The sequence below is a fragment of the Carcharodon carcharias genome, chromosome 8 (assembly GCF_017639515.1).
Source record: "Carcharodon carcharias isolate sCarCar2 chromosome 8, sCarCar2.pri, whole genome shotgun sequence".
Taxonomy (NCBI): domain Eukaryota; kingdom Metazoa; phylum Chordata; class Chondrichthyes; order Lamniformes; family Lamnidae; genus Carcharodon; species Carcharodon carcharias.
The window spans coordinates 152,701,813-152,717,055 of record NC_054474.1 but is presented as its reverse complement, the minus strand read 5'-3'; the positions used below and the strand labels follow the sequence as shown (position 1 = coordinate 152,717,055).

Here is a 15,243-nt window from a genome sequence, read left to right as displayed (position 1 = left end):
TGGTGACCTGAACCCACAATCTTCTAACTCAGAAGTGAGCGCGACCCACTGAGCCAAGGGTGACACTAAAACAGGAAGATGCACAACACTGCTAAGAACTCGATCAATAGTACATTCAAATGATCAAAAGGCAAATCAGGATTGATGTCATGAAGGATAATTAAAATATGTATGTGCATATCTTGATGATGGCTAAAGGGCAGGAATCATTTAAGAACATTTTGGGTGTCTAAAGAAGGTGTTTTTTTACCTCTGGTTGGATGGGTTAAAATGGGAGGCCTTCCTCAGTTGTACCTATGTTGCCATCTTGTTAAAATGAAAAATAGTGCAATGTAGAATGCAGCAAGGTTAATAATAAAATTAGATTGACATATAGCACATGTTGACATAGATATGTATAGTGTACTTTTCATTTAATTTTAACCTGTTATTATTCCCCTAGGAGAGCCCTAATCCTCTGTGCTGTTTTTTATTGTACTTGTTACCTGGGACTTGCACAAGTACTGCCTGAAGGTAAGATTCATTTCATTAGCAACTATTTATCAATAGAACAATGAAAACATGTCAGTACAAATGTAATTTCTAACCATTTTTGGAAGCTGTGCAGAGTATTGGAGAATATTATTGTCTGCAATTTAGATGCTCATAATTTATTTTTTCAAACAATTTTGTGCATGAATAAGAATGCTTCCATTAATATAAAGATTGGCATTAATAAATTAATTTAGGTTGGTAGTTATAATGCTTCAGTGAGGAAATGCACTATGTGGTGCTATGCTGAAACATTCAGGTCAGGCAGATCAAGAATGCTTGGCTCCATTAATCTTGCTGCTCTCAGCAGTGGTCTGGACACTACAGGTGCCCTGGAGGAGAAACCCATTGATTTGGATTAGGAAGGAGGGAAAGAAAGATGTTAGCAAGATTTCCATCAAACTGAGGAGACAGATTGTAGATAATTGGCAAAAAAAAAGTTGTTGCCTGCTCAGTTTGTATACTGCTTTAATTAAGACAAGTGTGTGACAGTAGCAAAGGATGTTTTTGAGGCTATTTAGAGGTAGATTGACTTTTTAAAAATCATTCACAGGATGTGGGCACCGCTGACTAGGTCAGCATTAATTGCCCATCCCTAATTGCCCTTGAGAAGGTGGTGGTGAGCCACCTTCTTGAACCACTGCAGTCCATGTAGTGTAGGTACACCCACAGTGCTGTTAGGCGGGGAGCTCCAGGATTTTGAGCCAGTGACAGTGAAGGAACGGCGATATTTTTCCAAGTCAGATTGGTGAGTGGCTTGGGGGTGGTGTGGCCATGCATCTGCTGCCCTTGTCCTTCTAGGTGGTAGAGGTCACAGGTCTGGAAGGAGTTGCTGCAGTGCACCTTATAGATGGTACACAATGCTGAACATTGTGCAATCATTAATAAACATCCCCACTTCTGACCTTATGATGGAGGGAACATTATTGATGAAGCAGCTGAAGATGGTTGAGCTTAGGACACTACCCTGAGGAGCTCCTGAAGTGATGTCCTGGGACTGAGATGATTGACCTCCAACAACCACAACCATCTTCCTTTGTGCTAGGTATGACTCCAACCAGTGAAGAGTTTTCTCCTGATTCCCATTGACTCCGGTTTTACTAGGGCTCCTTGATGCCACACTCGGTCAAATGCTGCCTTAATGTCAAGGGCAGCCACTCTCACTTCACCTTGTGAATTCAGCTATTTTCTCCATGTTTGGATCAAGGATGTTATGAGGTCAGGAGCTGGTTAGCCCTGGCAGAACCCAAACTGAGCATCAGTGAATAGCTTATGTCTGAGTAAGTGCCGCGTGATAGCACTGTTTCTGACACCTCCTATCACTTTGATGGTCGAGAATAGACTGGAGTGGCAGTAATTGACCAGATTGGATTTGTCCTGCTTTTTATGGACAGGAAACACCTGGGAAATTTTCCAAATTGCTGGGTACATGCCAGTATTGTAGCTGTACTGGAACAGCTCAGCTAGGGGCACGGCTAGTCCTGGAGCACCAGCCTTCAGTACTGTTGCCGGGATATCACCAGGGCCCAAAGCCTTTGCAGTATCCAGTGCCTTCAGCTGTTTCTTTATATCACATGGCTTGAACTGAACTGGGTGAAGTCTGGCATCTGTGAAGCTGTAGACCTCAGGGGGAGTCTGAGATGGATCATTCACTCGGCACTTCTGGCTGAAGGTGGCTGTAATTTGGGACTGATGTGCTGAGTTCCCCCATTATTGAGGATGGGAATATTTGTGGAGCCTCCTCCTCCAGTTGGTTGTTCAATTATCCTCCACCATTCATGACTGGATATGGCAGGATGGCAGAGCTTAGATCTGATCCATTGGTTGTGGGATCACTTAGCTCTGTCTATCACATGCTGCTTATGCTGTTTGGCACGCAAGTGGTCCTGTGTTATAGCTTCACCAGGCTGACACCTCATTTTTAGGTATGCCTGGTGCTGCTCCTGGCATGCCCTCCTGCACTCTTCATTGAACCAGGGTTGATCCCCTGGCTTGGTGGTAATGGTAGAGTGGGGGATATACCAGGCCATAAGGTTACAGACTGTGATTGAGTACAATTCTGCTGCTGCTGATGGCCCACAGCACCTCATGGATGCCCAGTCTTGATTTGCTAGATCTGTTCGGAATTTATCCCATATAACGTGGTGGTTGGTGTCACACAACACAACTTGTTGTGTATCCATAATAAACCTATCCAATGCAGACACTGAATGTGTCATGCCAACATTTCCAGCTCTACAACACTCTTGAAGCCCACTATCCCTATTAAATGGGGTGAGCTTGCCCAAACAATGTTAATGAAGTCAAAGTTCCAATTTAGGACCAGCCTTGGGCCTTCTGTTTAGAACACCTTGCAGTGGGTGTGGATTTACATTTTATGCTGTGATGAGTTGAATGGTATTTATTGGCCAAAAAGGTGGTCAAGCAATCCACTCCCAGTGACCTACGAATGTTGTTTATGAATCACCCACCAATTTTTACACCAAACCTTGACCAAAGGTCTTGGCATCCAATCTGTTCATACAACAATTTGACTTCATGTAGCATCTTCAAACATAGGACATCCCAAAATGCAAAAACACGGTTAAGAGGTGGATTTTAAGGAGGATTCTGGAAGTGGAGAGATAGCAAGAGAGTACAAGCGTGGGGCCTAGGTGCATGAAGGCATGCTGGTCACTGGTGGGTTGAAGGGAGTGGGAGATCCTAAATTGACTCAAGATTGGTTCCTGGGGTGAGAGGGTTGTCCTATGATGGGAGGCTGAGTAAATTGGGCTTATAGTCTCTGGAATTTAGAAGAATGAGAGATGATCACAGGGAAAAATACATAGGTTTCTAAAGGGACTGGACAGGATAGATGCTGTGAGGTTGTTTCTGCTGGCTGGGAAATCTAGAACACAGGGACACAGCCTCAGGATAAGGGGTCAATCATTTGGGATTGAAATTAGGAGAAATTGCTTGACCCAGAGGGTTGTTAATCTTTGGAATTATCTGCCCCAGAACGATGTGTATGCTCCATCGTCGAGTGAGATTGATAGATTTTTTATCTCTCAGGGTATGGTGGGATATGGCAAAAAGGTGGAGTTGAAGCCAAAGATCAGCCATGGTCATATTGAATTGTGCAGCAGACTCAAGGAGCCAAGCGGACTCTTCCTGCTCCTATTTCTTATTCAGAGAAGGCCAGAATGAGAGGAGGAGGCTTATACGGCTGGAAGAAGTTTCAAAACTGGTTGGGGTGGGGTGAGGAGCCCATGAAGGAATTTAAAAATGCAGATGAAAATTTTAAAGTGTGGGATCAACAAATCAGCAAGGGTCAAAGCAAAATACTGCGGATGCTGGGAATCTAAAACAAAAGCAGAAAATGTCTGAAAACCACAGTAAGTCTGGCAGCATCTGTTGAGAGAGAAACAGAGTTAACGTTTCGAGTCCGTATGGCTCTTCTCCAGAGCTCAACTTCCTGTTGCTTTTGAGGAGTTTGCAATTACCAGTTTAGTTCCATTGATGTTACGTGATATTGTTTGATCGATGTGAAACACAGCATTAACTGCACTGTGAAATATTTCAGATATGCATATAGTCAGTAATATTTAACTTGCATGTATGATTAGATTTCATTTGTCATGCCAAATTTCAACATCAATATAAGATTTTGCTACAAATATTTTTCTATTGCTTCCATAACTCAAACATAACTGTACATGTTGTGAAATCTCAAAGACCATAATGTACTATTTTCAGTCAAATTTGTTGGCAATTACAGGCTTGTGTGAAAATAGCTCAGGCCTAGTTGACCTTTGTTAAAACAGTAGCTCAGGGAATAGGTTGGCAATTGAAAGAACTGCAAGGCATCCATTACATATAGACTGTAAAAACAAGTCTGCAGACACATGTATCATGCCAGGATATAAACCAAAATCAATTCTGGGATCATATGTTCCTTTCTTTTTGTATTTCTTCTTTATTGTAGGAAATATTTATAACTTGCAACCAAGTTACTTCAACTTAAGTGATCCTTTGGCAAAAACTTTCATTAGTGTTCAGATAGAATAGAGGGAGAGAACTCCTCCCCCAAAATAGCAGATTTAAAGCTAAAAATTATGAAGTCTCAGATGAACATGACAGATGAATGCCATTGGGTTATGGTGACTGCTGATGAATTTACTTCAGTAAGTAAATTTTGTGGCAAAGATTGGTTTCTGTATACTATATATATGAATATATATATATATATATATATAGAAGCCAGTATGTTGCATTATACAAAAACAGAAAATGCTGGAAAACCTCAGCAGGTCTAACAGCATCTGTGGAGAGAAAAAAAAACAGAGTTAACGTTTCAAGCCCTTATGACTCCTCTTCAGAGCAGAAGAAGAGTCATAAGGACTCGAAACGTTAACTCTTTTTTTTCTCACTACAGCTGTTAGACTTGCTGAGTTTTTCCTGCATTTTCTGTTTTTATTTCAGATTTCCAGCATCCGCGGTATTTTGCTTTTACCTTAATGTTCCATTATACCTTGTATTGGCATGGCTACCATGGCCAGCTGCGCTTCCACCCTGCTTTCTGTGGCACCTTTTCTTCATTTGAGCATCTGACCCTGTTCCACTCCTCCCAGCTTTTGCTGTAAAATCCTGGTTATCCACTTCCCCAGTGCGTAGTCTTTGGTGAGATTTCCCTTCCAGTTTATGCTCCTTTTAGCCTTTGGTCCAACTGTCTCCAGCTTACACAGTACTCATAAATGAGAACATTTTATTTCTGAAGATCATTAGCGAAGCAAGTAGTTTTTTGTGACAACTCTGTAGTTTCATGATTATTAATTATGAGACGAACATCCTTATTTCAGATTTTATTAATTGAATTTAACTCACTCTAGCTGCCATGGTGGGATTTGAACCCATATCTCCAGAGCATTAGTATAGGCCTCTGGATTACTACTAATATTATCACTATGCTACCATGACTTGAGTGTGTTAGTTTGTCGTGATAATGTTGTTAGCACATTGAAGCTATCCAGTGTGACAGCTTGGTACAGTGGAATGCATTGACCTCAGTACCATGGACAGCAAAGAGAATCTGTTGAAGAGGAACTTCAGTGAACTGCACAGCTCACTGAACTGACATTCAAATTGTTAATATAAGAGCAGTAAAAGCATGTTGAAGAAGAAAGTCTGTTGTAGCTTATTATTAGTGAAGCTAAAGTGGTTACTTTAATCCATTCAGGGTATAGTGTAACCATCCTCTGCACCCTCTATGGCCTTGTCCCTCCCTATCTCTGTAATCTCCTCAGTTTTACAGCCCTCCAAAATCTCTGCACTCCTCCAATGCTGGCCCCTTATTTCTCATTTTCCTCCCTGCACTGTTGATGGCCCTTCAGCTATCTTGGCCCCAAGCTTTGGAATTGTCCATCTCAAACTTCAAGCCTGGCTGTCCCCTCTTTAAAGGTGATCTGTAAAACTGCTCCACATCACCTGTTCTAATATCTCCTCATGTGACTCACTAATTGTCAAATGCTGTTTGAATATGCTCCTATGAACTGCCGAGGGACATTTGACCACATTAACCGTGCTATTTATAAGCAAGTTGTTGTTATTACAGTTGCACACTGTATACTTTAGCTGCTGTGCAATATCTTTATCTCTGCAAGGCGTACTCCTACTCCTCACCTTCCTGCATACTAACTCGATAATAGTGCTGCATAATAACTCAAGCTAATGTTCAATATTTGCACTTGACAATTTCGACTGATGTAACTTTAACTTTGTAAGATCCACATTGGTGGCAGTTGAAGTGAAGAGCCTTGCTTATTTTCTCAAATAAAAGTTAGACTCATTTAATCCTTGCTCAAACAAGCAAACCCATTGTAGTGGCGCTCAGAGGTAGTCTGGAACACAGTTGCAGTGCTTAGCTGCTTAAGGCTACAGCTTAGGTACTCCCTGTTGGGGAATGTAGTCTAAATAGGCACACCCAGAGGGCTGTTAGAGGTTAATTACTCTTGTTGATTGAAGTTTCTCTAAATTGGCAGCTGCTGGAAACCCCTTACTCTTCTCCTTGAGAAGAAATTAGATTATTAAGGTTGGAAAATATCACTGGAAAATAACTGCTTTCCTGTTCTTTAAAGAAAGAAAAGAAATACTTGCATTTATATAGTGCCTTTCATGATCTTGCAGTCTCAAAGTGCTTGGCAGCCAACAAAGTGCTTTTGAAGTGTAGTCACTGTCATAATGTAGGAAATACAGCAGCCAAGTTGCACACGGCCAGCTCTCACAAGCAACGAAATGGTAACGACCAGATAACCTGTTTCATTATGCTTATTGAGGGCTAAGTCTTGCCCATGGCACGAGGGTGAAATCCCCTGCTCTTCTTTGAAATAGTACTGTGGAATCTATTATGCCCGCCTGAGAGCACAGACAGGGTCTTTGTTTAGCATCTCTTCCGAAAGATGTCAAATATCAATTTTAATACGTCTCCAAGATTGTTCAGTTATTTGTTATTGATTTATGAATATGATATTTGAGTATCTTTGTGTGTATGATGCCTCAAGGTGTGGCACTTTTGTGGTGCAACAGAACATATGTTTTAGCTAATCTTCCTTGCTCACTGATCTGATCTGGAAGTTGTGATGTCCCTTAGAGACCATGATTCATTGCAGAGATTAATCATCTAGTCAAAATGTGGCACTTTTGAGATGTTAAAATGTCTTTTCCCACCTAGTTCAAATGGCTTTAGTAATAATTACTTTCGTCCTGTTGTTGTTTTACAACACACTTACAAAATTCCTCAAACTGAGTTTAAATTTGCTTGACTTTGCTATAGGGGAACACTCCCTTTCTCTTTTCATCTGTAAAGTCTTACACCTTTGTTGCTGTCTCCTTATGTGTGCTCATGCTTCTCACAAAACTCTGTTAATGAGGCACCCATGTGCTTTCCACCGGAGCCTCGTCAGTGGCTTGGTTTGTGATTGTGAAGTTTTCAATGGTCGGGAATGGGGCTGGATTGCACAATCCCGACATTTTAATCCTGTGGCATTTCCGCTCAATTGCTGGTAAAAGGTAATCGACCTGAAACGTTAACTCTGTTTCACTCTCATGGGACGCTGCCAGATCTTTTGAGTATTTCCAGTACTTTCTGTTTTTATTGATGATTAAAGACTCCCCAGTCTGAATGCACACCACTCTCCTGATTGTGTAAATCTCACCTCTGTCACAATTGGACAAGTTTTCAGTGAATGTATATAGAGCCATTGTCAATTCAGTGGCCACGAATCCTCATTGTAAGGAAATAAATTGGCAATCTCATTCATACCTTTTTGAGCCTCACCCAAGTAAAAAGTGCTATCACCTTCTTGCTCATAATAATTAGCACCTATTCAGGCAATCACTTATGGCTGATTGATAGATTTTTTATTCTTTCATGGGGTGTGAGTGTTGCTGGCAAGACCAGCATTTATTGTCCATCGCTATAAATTGCTCTTGAGAAGGTGGTGGTGAGTGCCCTGCCCCCACCCCTAGAATTGCTGCAGTTTGTGTGCTGAAGGTACACCCACAGTGATGTTCAGAAGAGAGTCCCAGGTTTTTGACCCATATGGTTCCAAGTCAGGATGGTATGTGACTTGGAGGGGATCTTGCAGGTGGTGGTGTTCCCATGTGACTGCTGCCCTTGTCTTTCTAGGTGGTAGAGGTCGCAGGTTTGGCAGGTGCTATTGTAGGAGCCTTGGCAAGTTAACTGCCACTGACTGATTGTTTCTGTTAGCTAACTTGCAGTTTCTCTACAATTTTTAAAGTTCCAAGTTAAGTTCAAAGTGTCAAATTAAATCTCAGTTTGATATATACTCACCAACCACTTACCAGAGAAATTGACTCCCGTCAAATTCCCAACTATTATACTCTATTTATGATGCATTGTTTACAAACACTCAACGAGATCAGTATTCATGTAAAGGTCATACTGTAATAATGCCGTGCACCATCCAAAAACACAGAGGATAATAGTGAAAGCAGTAAGTACTTAGCTGCTTACAGTGAAGATGAGAAAACTAATGTGGAGAGTAATTCAAGATGAAAATTGCTGTATTGCACAGTGGATATCTCTTACTGTTTTGTCGGCCAATATGGAAGGAAACTGCAAAGTTTGTAGGGAGAACAATTCACAGATGTCTGAAATGGCAAACAGCACGGTTTCTAAAAACTAGCTTGTTATTGTGGACTGTATGCAGAATGTCCAGCTTTTAGCCTGGGTCCCCTTGTTAGACCTCATGGCAGTTGTGCTCACAGAGTTAAACATTGCATCTATTATTGAATCAACTATTCAAATCTAATTTAAGAACCTTCACTCTGTTTCAAGCTAAATTTGTAGCTGGATGATGTGAATGAGGGATTTCCTCAGCAGATATTGCACCATACTGCCAAGGCCTGACACCTGACAGATGTATCTAAAACAGATTCTGAGTGAAGAGTGTTTCTTATTATTTTCTTCATTGAAGCCAGAATGTTACACAGCACAGGATCGAATAAAGAAGTGGTACAACTAAATTAATTCTAAATCTAGTCGAGTGCTGCGCTGTAAAACTTAAGGCATATACAAACAGTTACATCCTGAGCTGGATTGTGACCAAAAAGATTTGGAACCTAAATGGGTAATTAGTACTTGTGCAACCTTGTTTGTCTCATTTATACTGAATGTGCATTGGGGACGATAATTGACCAGAGTACTGCATGTTATTTATTCTGATTTCAGTGAGTTTTGCTTAATTTGGTGAATAGTGCGTGCTTGATTATATATGTTCCCTGAATAACATTGTGTTCAGGTAGAGGTGGATCTTCACTTGGGCTTTGGGACCCCCAGTGTCTGGTCCAAATGGGGGGCCTTGATCTCTCACTTGCTGGGAGCATTTAACTGTGGCTTGTTCAGCTCTGTGTGAGGAAACTCCCCCATCGGGAAAGGCAGGTTACCAATTTTAAATAAATTAAGATGTAATTAAAAGCTCTTAGGGCAGTGATTTTGAATGGGAATTTTAGGTTCATGGGTTTTCTAGGATATCCTGGATCTTGCCAGTGGAAGCAGCAATTGAAGAAATGAGTGCCAAAATATTCCACGGTACCACGGGTTCACACCTGCTTCCTTGCCTAAGTGAAAGGTTTTTGATAACGGCACTTGTTTTGAGTGTTTTCTTTCACTACTTTGGAGTTAATTGCTGCTGCTTTGGAGGAGACTTACACTATGGTGGAAATTTGCGCATCTGATTTCCGGTTTCCAACTGTTATATATCAGTCCAGCATGGATTTTTTTTCTCCTTTATTCTTTCTTGGGATGAGGGCATGCAAGGCCAGCATTTGTTGCCCACCCCTAATTGCCCTTGAACTGAGTAGCTTGCTAAGCCATTCCAGAGGGCAGTTAAGAGTCAACCACATTGCAGCAGCATAAACAGCAACAGCCGCTTGGTGACCAGCAGTTTGAGCAGCACCAGCCTTCTCCCTCCTGACAGACCTGCAGCTCTACAGGAGTGAGGAGCTGAGCTTAGAATTCCACCTTGCATGAGGCGATTCCTGCAACAGATTACACAGAAAGAGGGTCTTAACTGATGACACTCACGAGCAGCCCAAGCAACAAGGCCCAATAGTGCTACAATTGAAGATGTGATGACGATGAGAAGTGTCATTGAGCAACCAATTTTGATGCTGAAGATGGGTTTCAGGTGCCTGGACAGATCTGGAGGCATCCTTCAATACACACTAGTCAGGGTCTTGAGAACAATTGATTGAATGTGGTGTGGTGTGCTTTGCTCTGTACAATACAATGTAGAAGTCAGGTTTGAACACCAGCCTCTTAAGAGACATCACCAATTGCTGTCGGCTGGAAGAAAAGATGCTGCCAAATTGACCAATCTGCCCTGACTCCTTGGACAGCACCTTTCAAATCCATGACCTCTACCACCTAGGCACAAGGGCAGCAGATGCATGGGAACCCCGCCATCTATAAATTACCCTCCAAACCACATGCCATCCTGACTTGGAACTATATTGCTGTTCCTTTACTATCGCTGGGTCAAAATCCTGGAACTGTCTTCCTAACAGCACTATGGGTATACTTACATAGATGGACTACAGTGGTTCAAGATGGGGGCTCACCACCTTCTTGAGGACATTAGGAATGGACATCAAATGCTGGCATTGCCAGCGATGCCTACATCCCATGAAAGAATTTTTAAAAAAACATGGTGCCATGCTTTGTCACTGGCTGTCAAAATCACAACTACCCTCAGCTTCCTTGGTTTGGATTCCTTTGAGGGATCTGTAGGAGACATTAGGCGCATTTTGCAGTCAACCACTCACAAATGTGTCACACTGGTGATCAATGCCAAGCTTGCCAGCACAGGCAATTATGCAAACCAAATCACCCATGATGCCAGTCATAACAAACAGGTGCTCTGGTTTAGGACATGAGGGTTTGAGACTCTGGCTGCTTTTGCACCGGGTGTAGAGTGGCATCAACTGTAAACTTAGCAGTCAAGGTACCTCCAGATCACCTCAGGAGTGTTGGGAAAGTCCATCAATATGCCTCTGGGCTGCAATCATGAGAATGTTATTTATGCAGATGTCCGCACAAGATTTCCCGAGAGCTGTTGTGATGCATTTGTCCTGCGTCAGTCCACCCTCTCTGAGCTCCTCGCACCTCAGAATGGACTTACCAGCTATCCACTTAGACTTAACTAACGACACTCACGAGCAGCCCAAGCAATGAGGCCCAATAGTGCTACAATTGAAGCCATATGACAATGAGAAGTGTCACTGAGCAACCAATCTTGATGCTGAAGATGGGTTTCAGGTGCCTGGACAGATCTGGAGGTGTCCTTCAATATGCACTAGTCAGGGTCTTGATTGATCGTGGTGTGCTCTGCTCTGTACAATACAATGCAGAAATCAGGCTTGGAAATGCAGGAGGAGCCAGGGACAGATTGCGGTGCCTCTTTGGAGGAGGAGAAACCTGATACAGCTGTGACACGAACAGCTGCGCACATTGCAGCCTCAGTTTAGTTAGGTTGCATCTGGCAGCCACATGCTGAACCCGCCCTCCCTCCCCAACACAAAACAGTCCTACATGTAATAAAGCATCCCATTACACAGACCCCCATAACAGTTTTAAGTCCTGTCTTACCATTCATCATTATCGAAAGGGCCACTTTTCAGGCATCAGATAAAAATGGGAAAGTGGTGGAAACAAATAATATTTAGGTGGCTCAAAAACTAAACAGAAACTTAACAATCTCACATTGTGTAACTCACCCATATACATAAGCCTGTGCAACTACAGACCTTTGCTCTTCTTTTTTCTGTTACTCCTACATTGTGCAACCCCTGTGGCTTCAACAGAGGTGAACACAGGTTGCTCCAATCCCGGTTCCAACTGCTGAAATGCTCTTGGCTGATGACCTCTGGGTTTTGGAGTCTGTAAGAGCCCCGGCAAAGTGTGCCCCACCTCTTCAGGGCAGAGTTGGCCATCAGGACACAAGGCAGTTGGTGGAGCACAGACTGAAGGGGGGTGGTGCAAAGGGCAGGAATTGGAACTGCTTTGAGCAGAGTCCCCATTTCCATGTTCTCTTGGTCCATCTTCCCTCTCATGGCTCAGACACACTTTCCCTGATAACAGTGAGCCAGAATTCATTTTATGCACATCAGTGAGATGCTGACAGACTAAAGCTAGGCTTTGATCAATCCTGTTTAAGGTGACATTCAGAATGTGCAAGCCATTGGTGAGGGTCAGCATGTACTTTTTTGATTGTTCCATTTGATGCTCCATGCCCTTGGCCCCTCTTTGCATGGATGAAGACATCATTGCAAAGGCCTGCAACATCATGCCGCTCAGGCTACGACAGCCTCTTCAAGTCCGTCTCTGAGTTTGCACATCGTGGCTGGAAAGCCGGCCAGCACCTTGAACATCCTTCACAAATACTCCAGAACTATCCTCATTGTCGACGGCCCTTAAGGTTTAACATCTGCATTTAGCTGAGCAGAACTTAGAGGCTCCTGCACCCTCCAGCAGGAACTCTCCACTTCTATTCCTGCTCTTGTTCAATTTTGTGAGGCGATCAGACAAAGCTTGTAACGTGGCTCATTTACGCTTGGTAGAAGAGAAATACAGTCAGACGCAGGGACCCGTTCTCTGCAAACAAAAGGAATATGTTTGAGCCTTGTTCCTTTTTTGATTTACTGGGAGCTTGGGAAAGCCTGTTGTCCCCCTTGCTTTCTCCATGGCAATGCCTCGGCCAATCAGAAGTCAGCTTGCCAATCAATCAGCACCTGCTTCTCCTGTAGTATAAATTGTTATGATTGTTTGAAACTTGGCACTCTTGTGTTTGTCAAGACGAAAAGCTTCAGCAACATGCTTCTCTTTTCAACAATATTCAAGTTCTGTACTACCAAGTGAATGTTAAAACAGTTAAAATAATACTTTGGTAAGCATGTAATCAATCTGTGGAACTGGTTGCCATGGGAGATGGTGGAAGCAGTTAATGTTGATTCATCCAGATGCAAATTAAATAAATGGTGTTATTTTCTGAAAGAAATCAATAATTTGAAATCTGTCGGCTGGTGATTGTAGTAGACTTGGGAGGAATGGGTGACTTTGGATCAATGGATTCCAGCTGTTCACATTGAGCTTTCCATGTGCAGTTTGGGTGTCTGTTGTAGACTAATTGCTAAAATTAGTCAACAATCCCATTATTATTCTATCAAAGTGAACCAGATAGATGTCGACCTTTCTTCATCTAGCAATACCTTGGTTCCGATATTGAATTCCATAGTCCAGCACTCAGGTTGGATAGAGGTGCCCTTATCAAAGAGAATATATCATGGGCCAGAATTGTTACCTCGTCGGGTGGGCGTGTGTCCGACCCGAATGACGTTCAATAATATCGGGCCAGTGTCCCAATGTCATTCGCGCACTTGCACGATATTTCGATCGGCAGGCGGGTGTGGGATGGAGTCGGCAGCACGCCCGCCAACAATTAAAAGGCCTATTAAGGAAATGAAAGTTATAATTGAATTCAATTTTTCCCTGCCCGTCTGACCTTACGGTTGGCGGGCAGATGAAAAGGCCAAGCGGCCTTTACATTTTTTAGGAAACCTCATCCACGGGCGGTATGAGGTTTCCAGCAGCGAACAAAAATTTGAACATTTCATTAACAGCATGTCCCTGCTCACGTGACAGAGTCACACGATGGGACATGTTTTTTTTTAACATTTTAAAAATCTTTATTTTGCATTTTCAGAGCTCTCCAGCTCCCTGCGGCAGCTCTGTGCCTCAGGGACCTTTTCCTGTGCGCACGCGCGAAGTTCCCTACTTGCCCTCCTTCCTGCCCCTGCACACAGGCAGCGCTGAGCACCGCAGCACGTGTTTCACGCTGGGCAGGCCTTAATTGGCCCACCAGTGTGAAATTGTGGTAGTAATCCAATCACAGGCGGCCACTGGCATCCCGACCGCATCCCCTTGCCACCACCGAGCCCGCCTGACGAGGGCAAAAATCCTGGCCATGACGTTCTCATTGATTTAAAGAAAACTATAAGGACGAATCCCCAAATTAAGTATTGTTTGCTTTATCGCAAAATTATGAAAGTATAAGCCCAGAGTTCACTGTGGTCGGTGTTTGTGATAAATCAACACATCTGCATTCCATTAATTTGTCCACTTTTTAATGAATTATTTAATGCAGTTTAAATGTACATTAATCACTATGTCAGAACAGCAGATGGGGAAATTGTAGTCATTTCTAGGTTGTGGTTAAGAAGTCAGTGCAAGTATTCAATCCGCTCTGATTGCAATAATTCAAAACAGGTTTCTCAGCAACATTGCAGTTTCCTATGTGTGTCTAGCACCTGTCTGATCTCATTGCAGTATGTTTTCAGTTAAGGTAATATTGTTTACAACGATGCAGACAGAACCAGGATACACAATCAGTGTCTAATAGTGATGAATGCTGTGAGAACAATGAACTGATATGAGTAACATAACACATACTTGGTCATTTTTTCCTTAAAATAGGGATACGAAAATTCTAAAATGATTGGATTAAGAGTAGTAATGCACAAAAACAATGAATTAATTTTTTTTTAAATTATACAACGTCATGTGGACTTGAGTTAGATTTTTCTGAATTTTAAGGCATAAATATGTGACTCAGTAATGTTGAAGTGTATTCCCCTGTCTGCCCCACATCCCCCTTCTCCCACCCCTCGCTATCAACTGCTCCCCAGTCTCCCACACACCTTACATACTGTTCCCTGTCACTCATCATTTTCCCATCAGTCTCCCGTACTCCAAGGTCATCTCTCCCATAACACTCACATCCTGCTCTATCAGCGCAATTTCTGAGGACTCAGCTTTCTCTCAAGGTTCACACGTTTCCTGACTCATTCATGCACCATCCCTGTTTTGTTCAAAATTGGTGTCATCATTTAGCCCTCAGATCCTTGCACAGCGAAGGCAGGGATGAGATGCTACAATTTGCTTCAGTGCTTTCGGCTTGGCAGAGGACAAATCAGTCCATGCTCGCGTTTTCTGATTGCTAAATAATCCCATATGCAAACAGGATTGGGTTCAGTTGAGAAGTCTCTCAAAGTCAGATGAACTGGCAACATTCACTGTGAAGGCCTGAACACAAAGTTGGGTCTCAGGCTAAGATGCTAGAGGGCTGCCGAAAGGAACTTCGCTGCTGCATGAGTCAC

At 42.7% G+C, this 15,243-nt stretch overlaps 1 protein-coding gene across 2 annotated transcripts in view; it reads left to right on the top strand.

Annotated features, from left to right (window-relative positions):
- col27a1b (collagen, type XXVII, alpha 1b) overlaps positions 1-15,243 on the top strand; it is a 598,999-nt gene that overhangs the window by 33,943 nt on the left and 549,813 nt on the right. For both annotated transcript variants that reach the window (XM_041193458.1, XM_041193459.1), the window contains exon 2: positions 443-513. In XM_041193458.1, the coding sequence (XP_041049392.1) occupies positions 443-513 (71 nt within the window). The remainder of the gene's footprint in view (positions 1-442; positions 514-15,243) is intronic.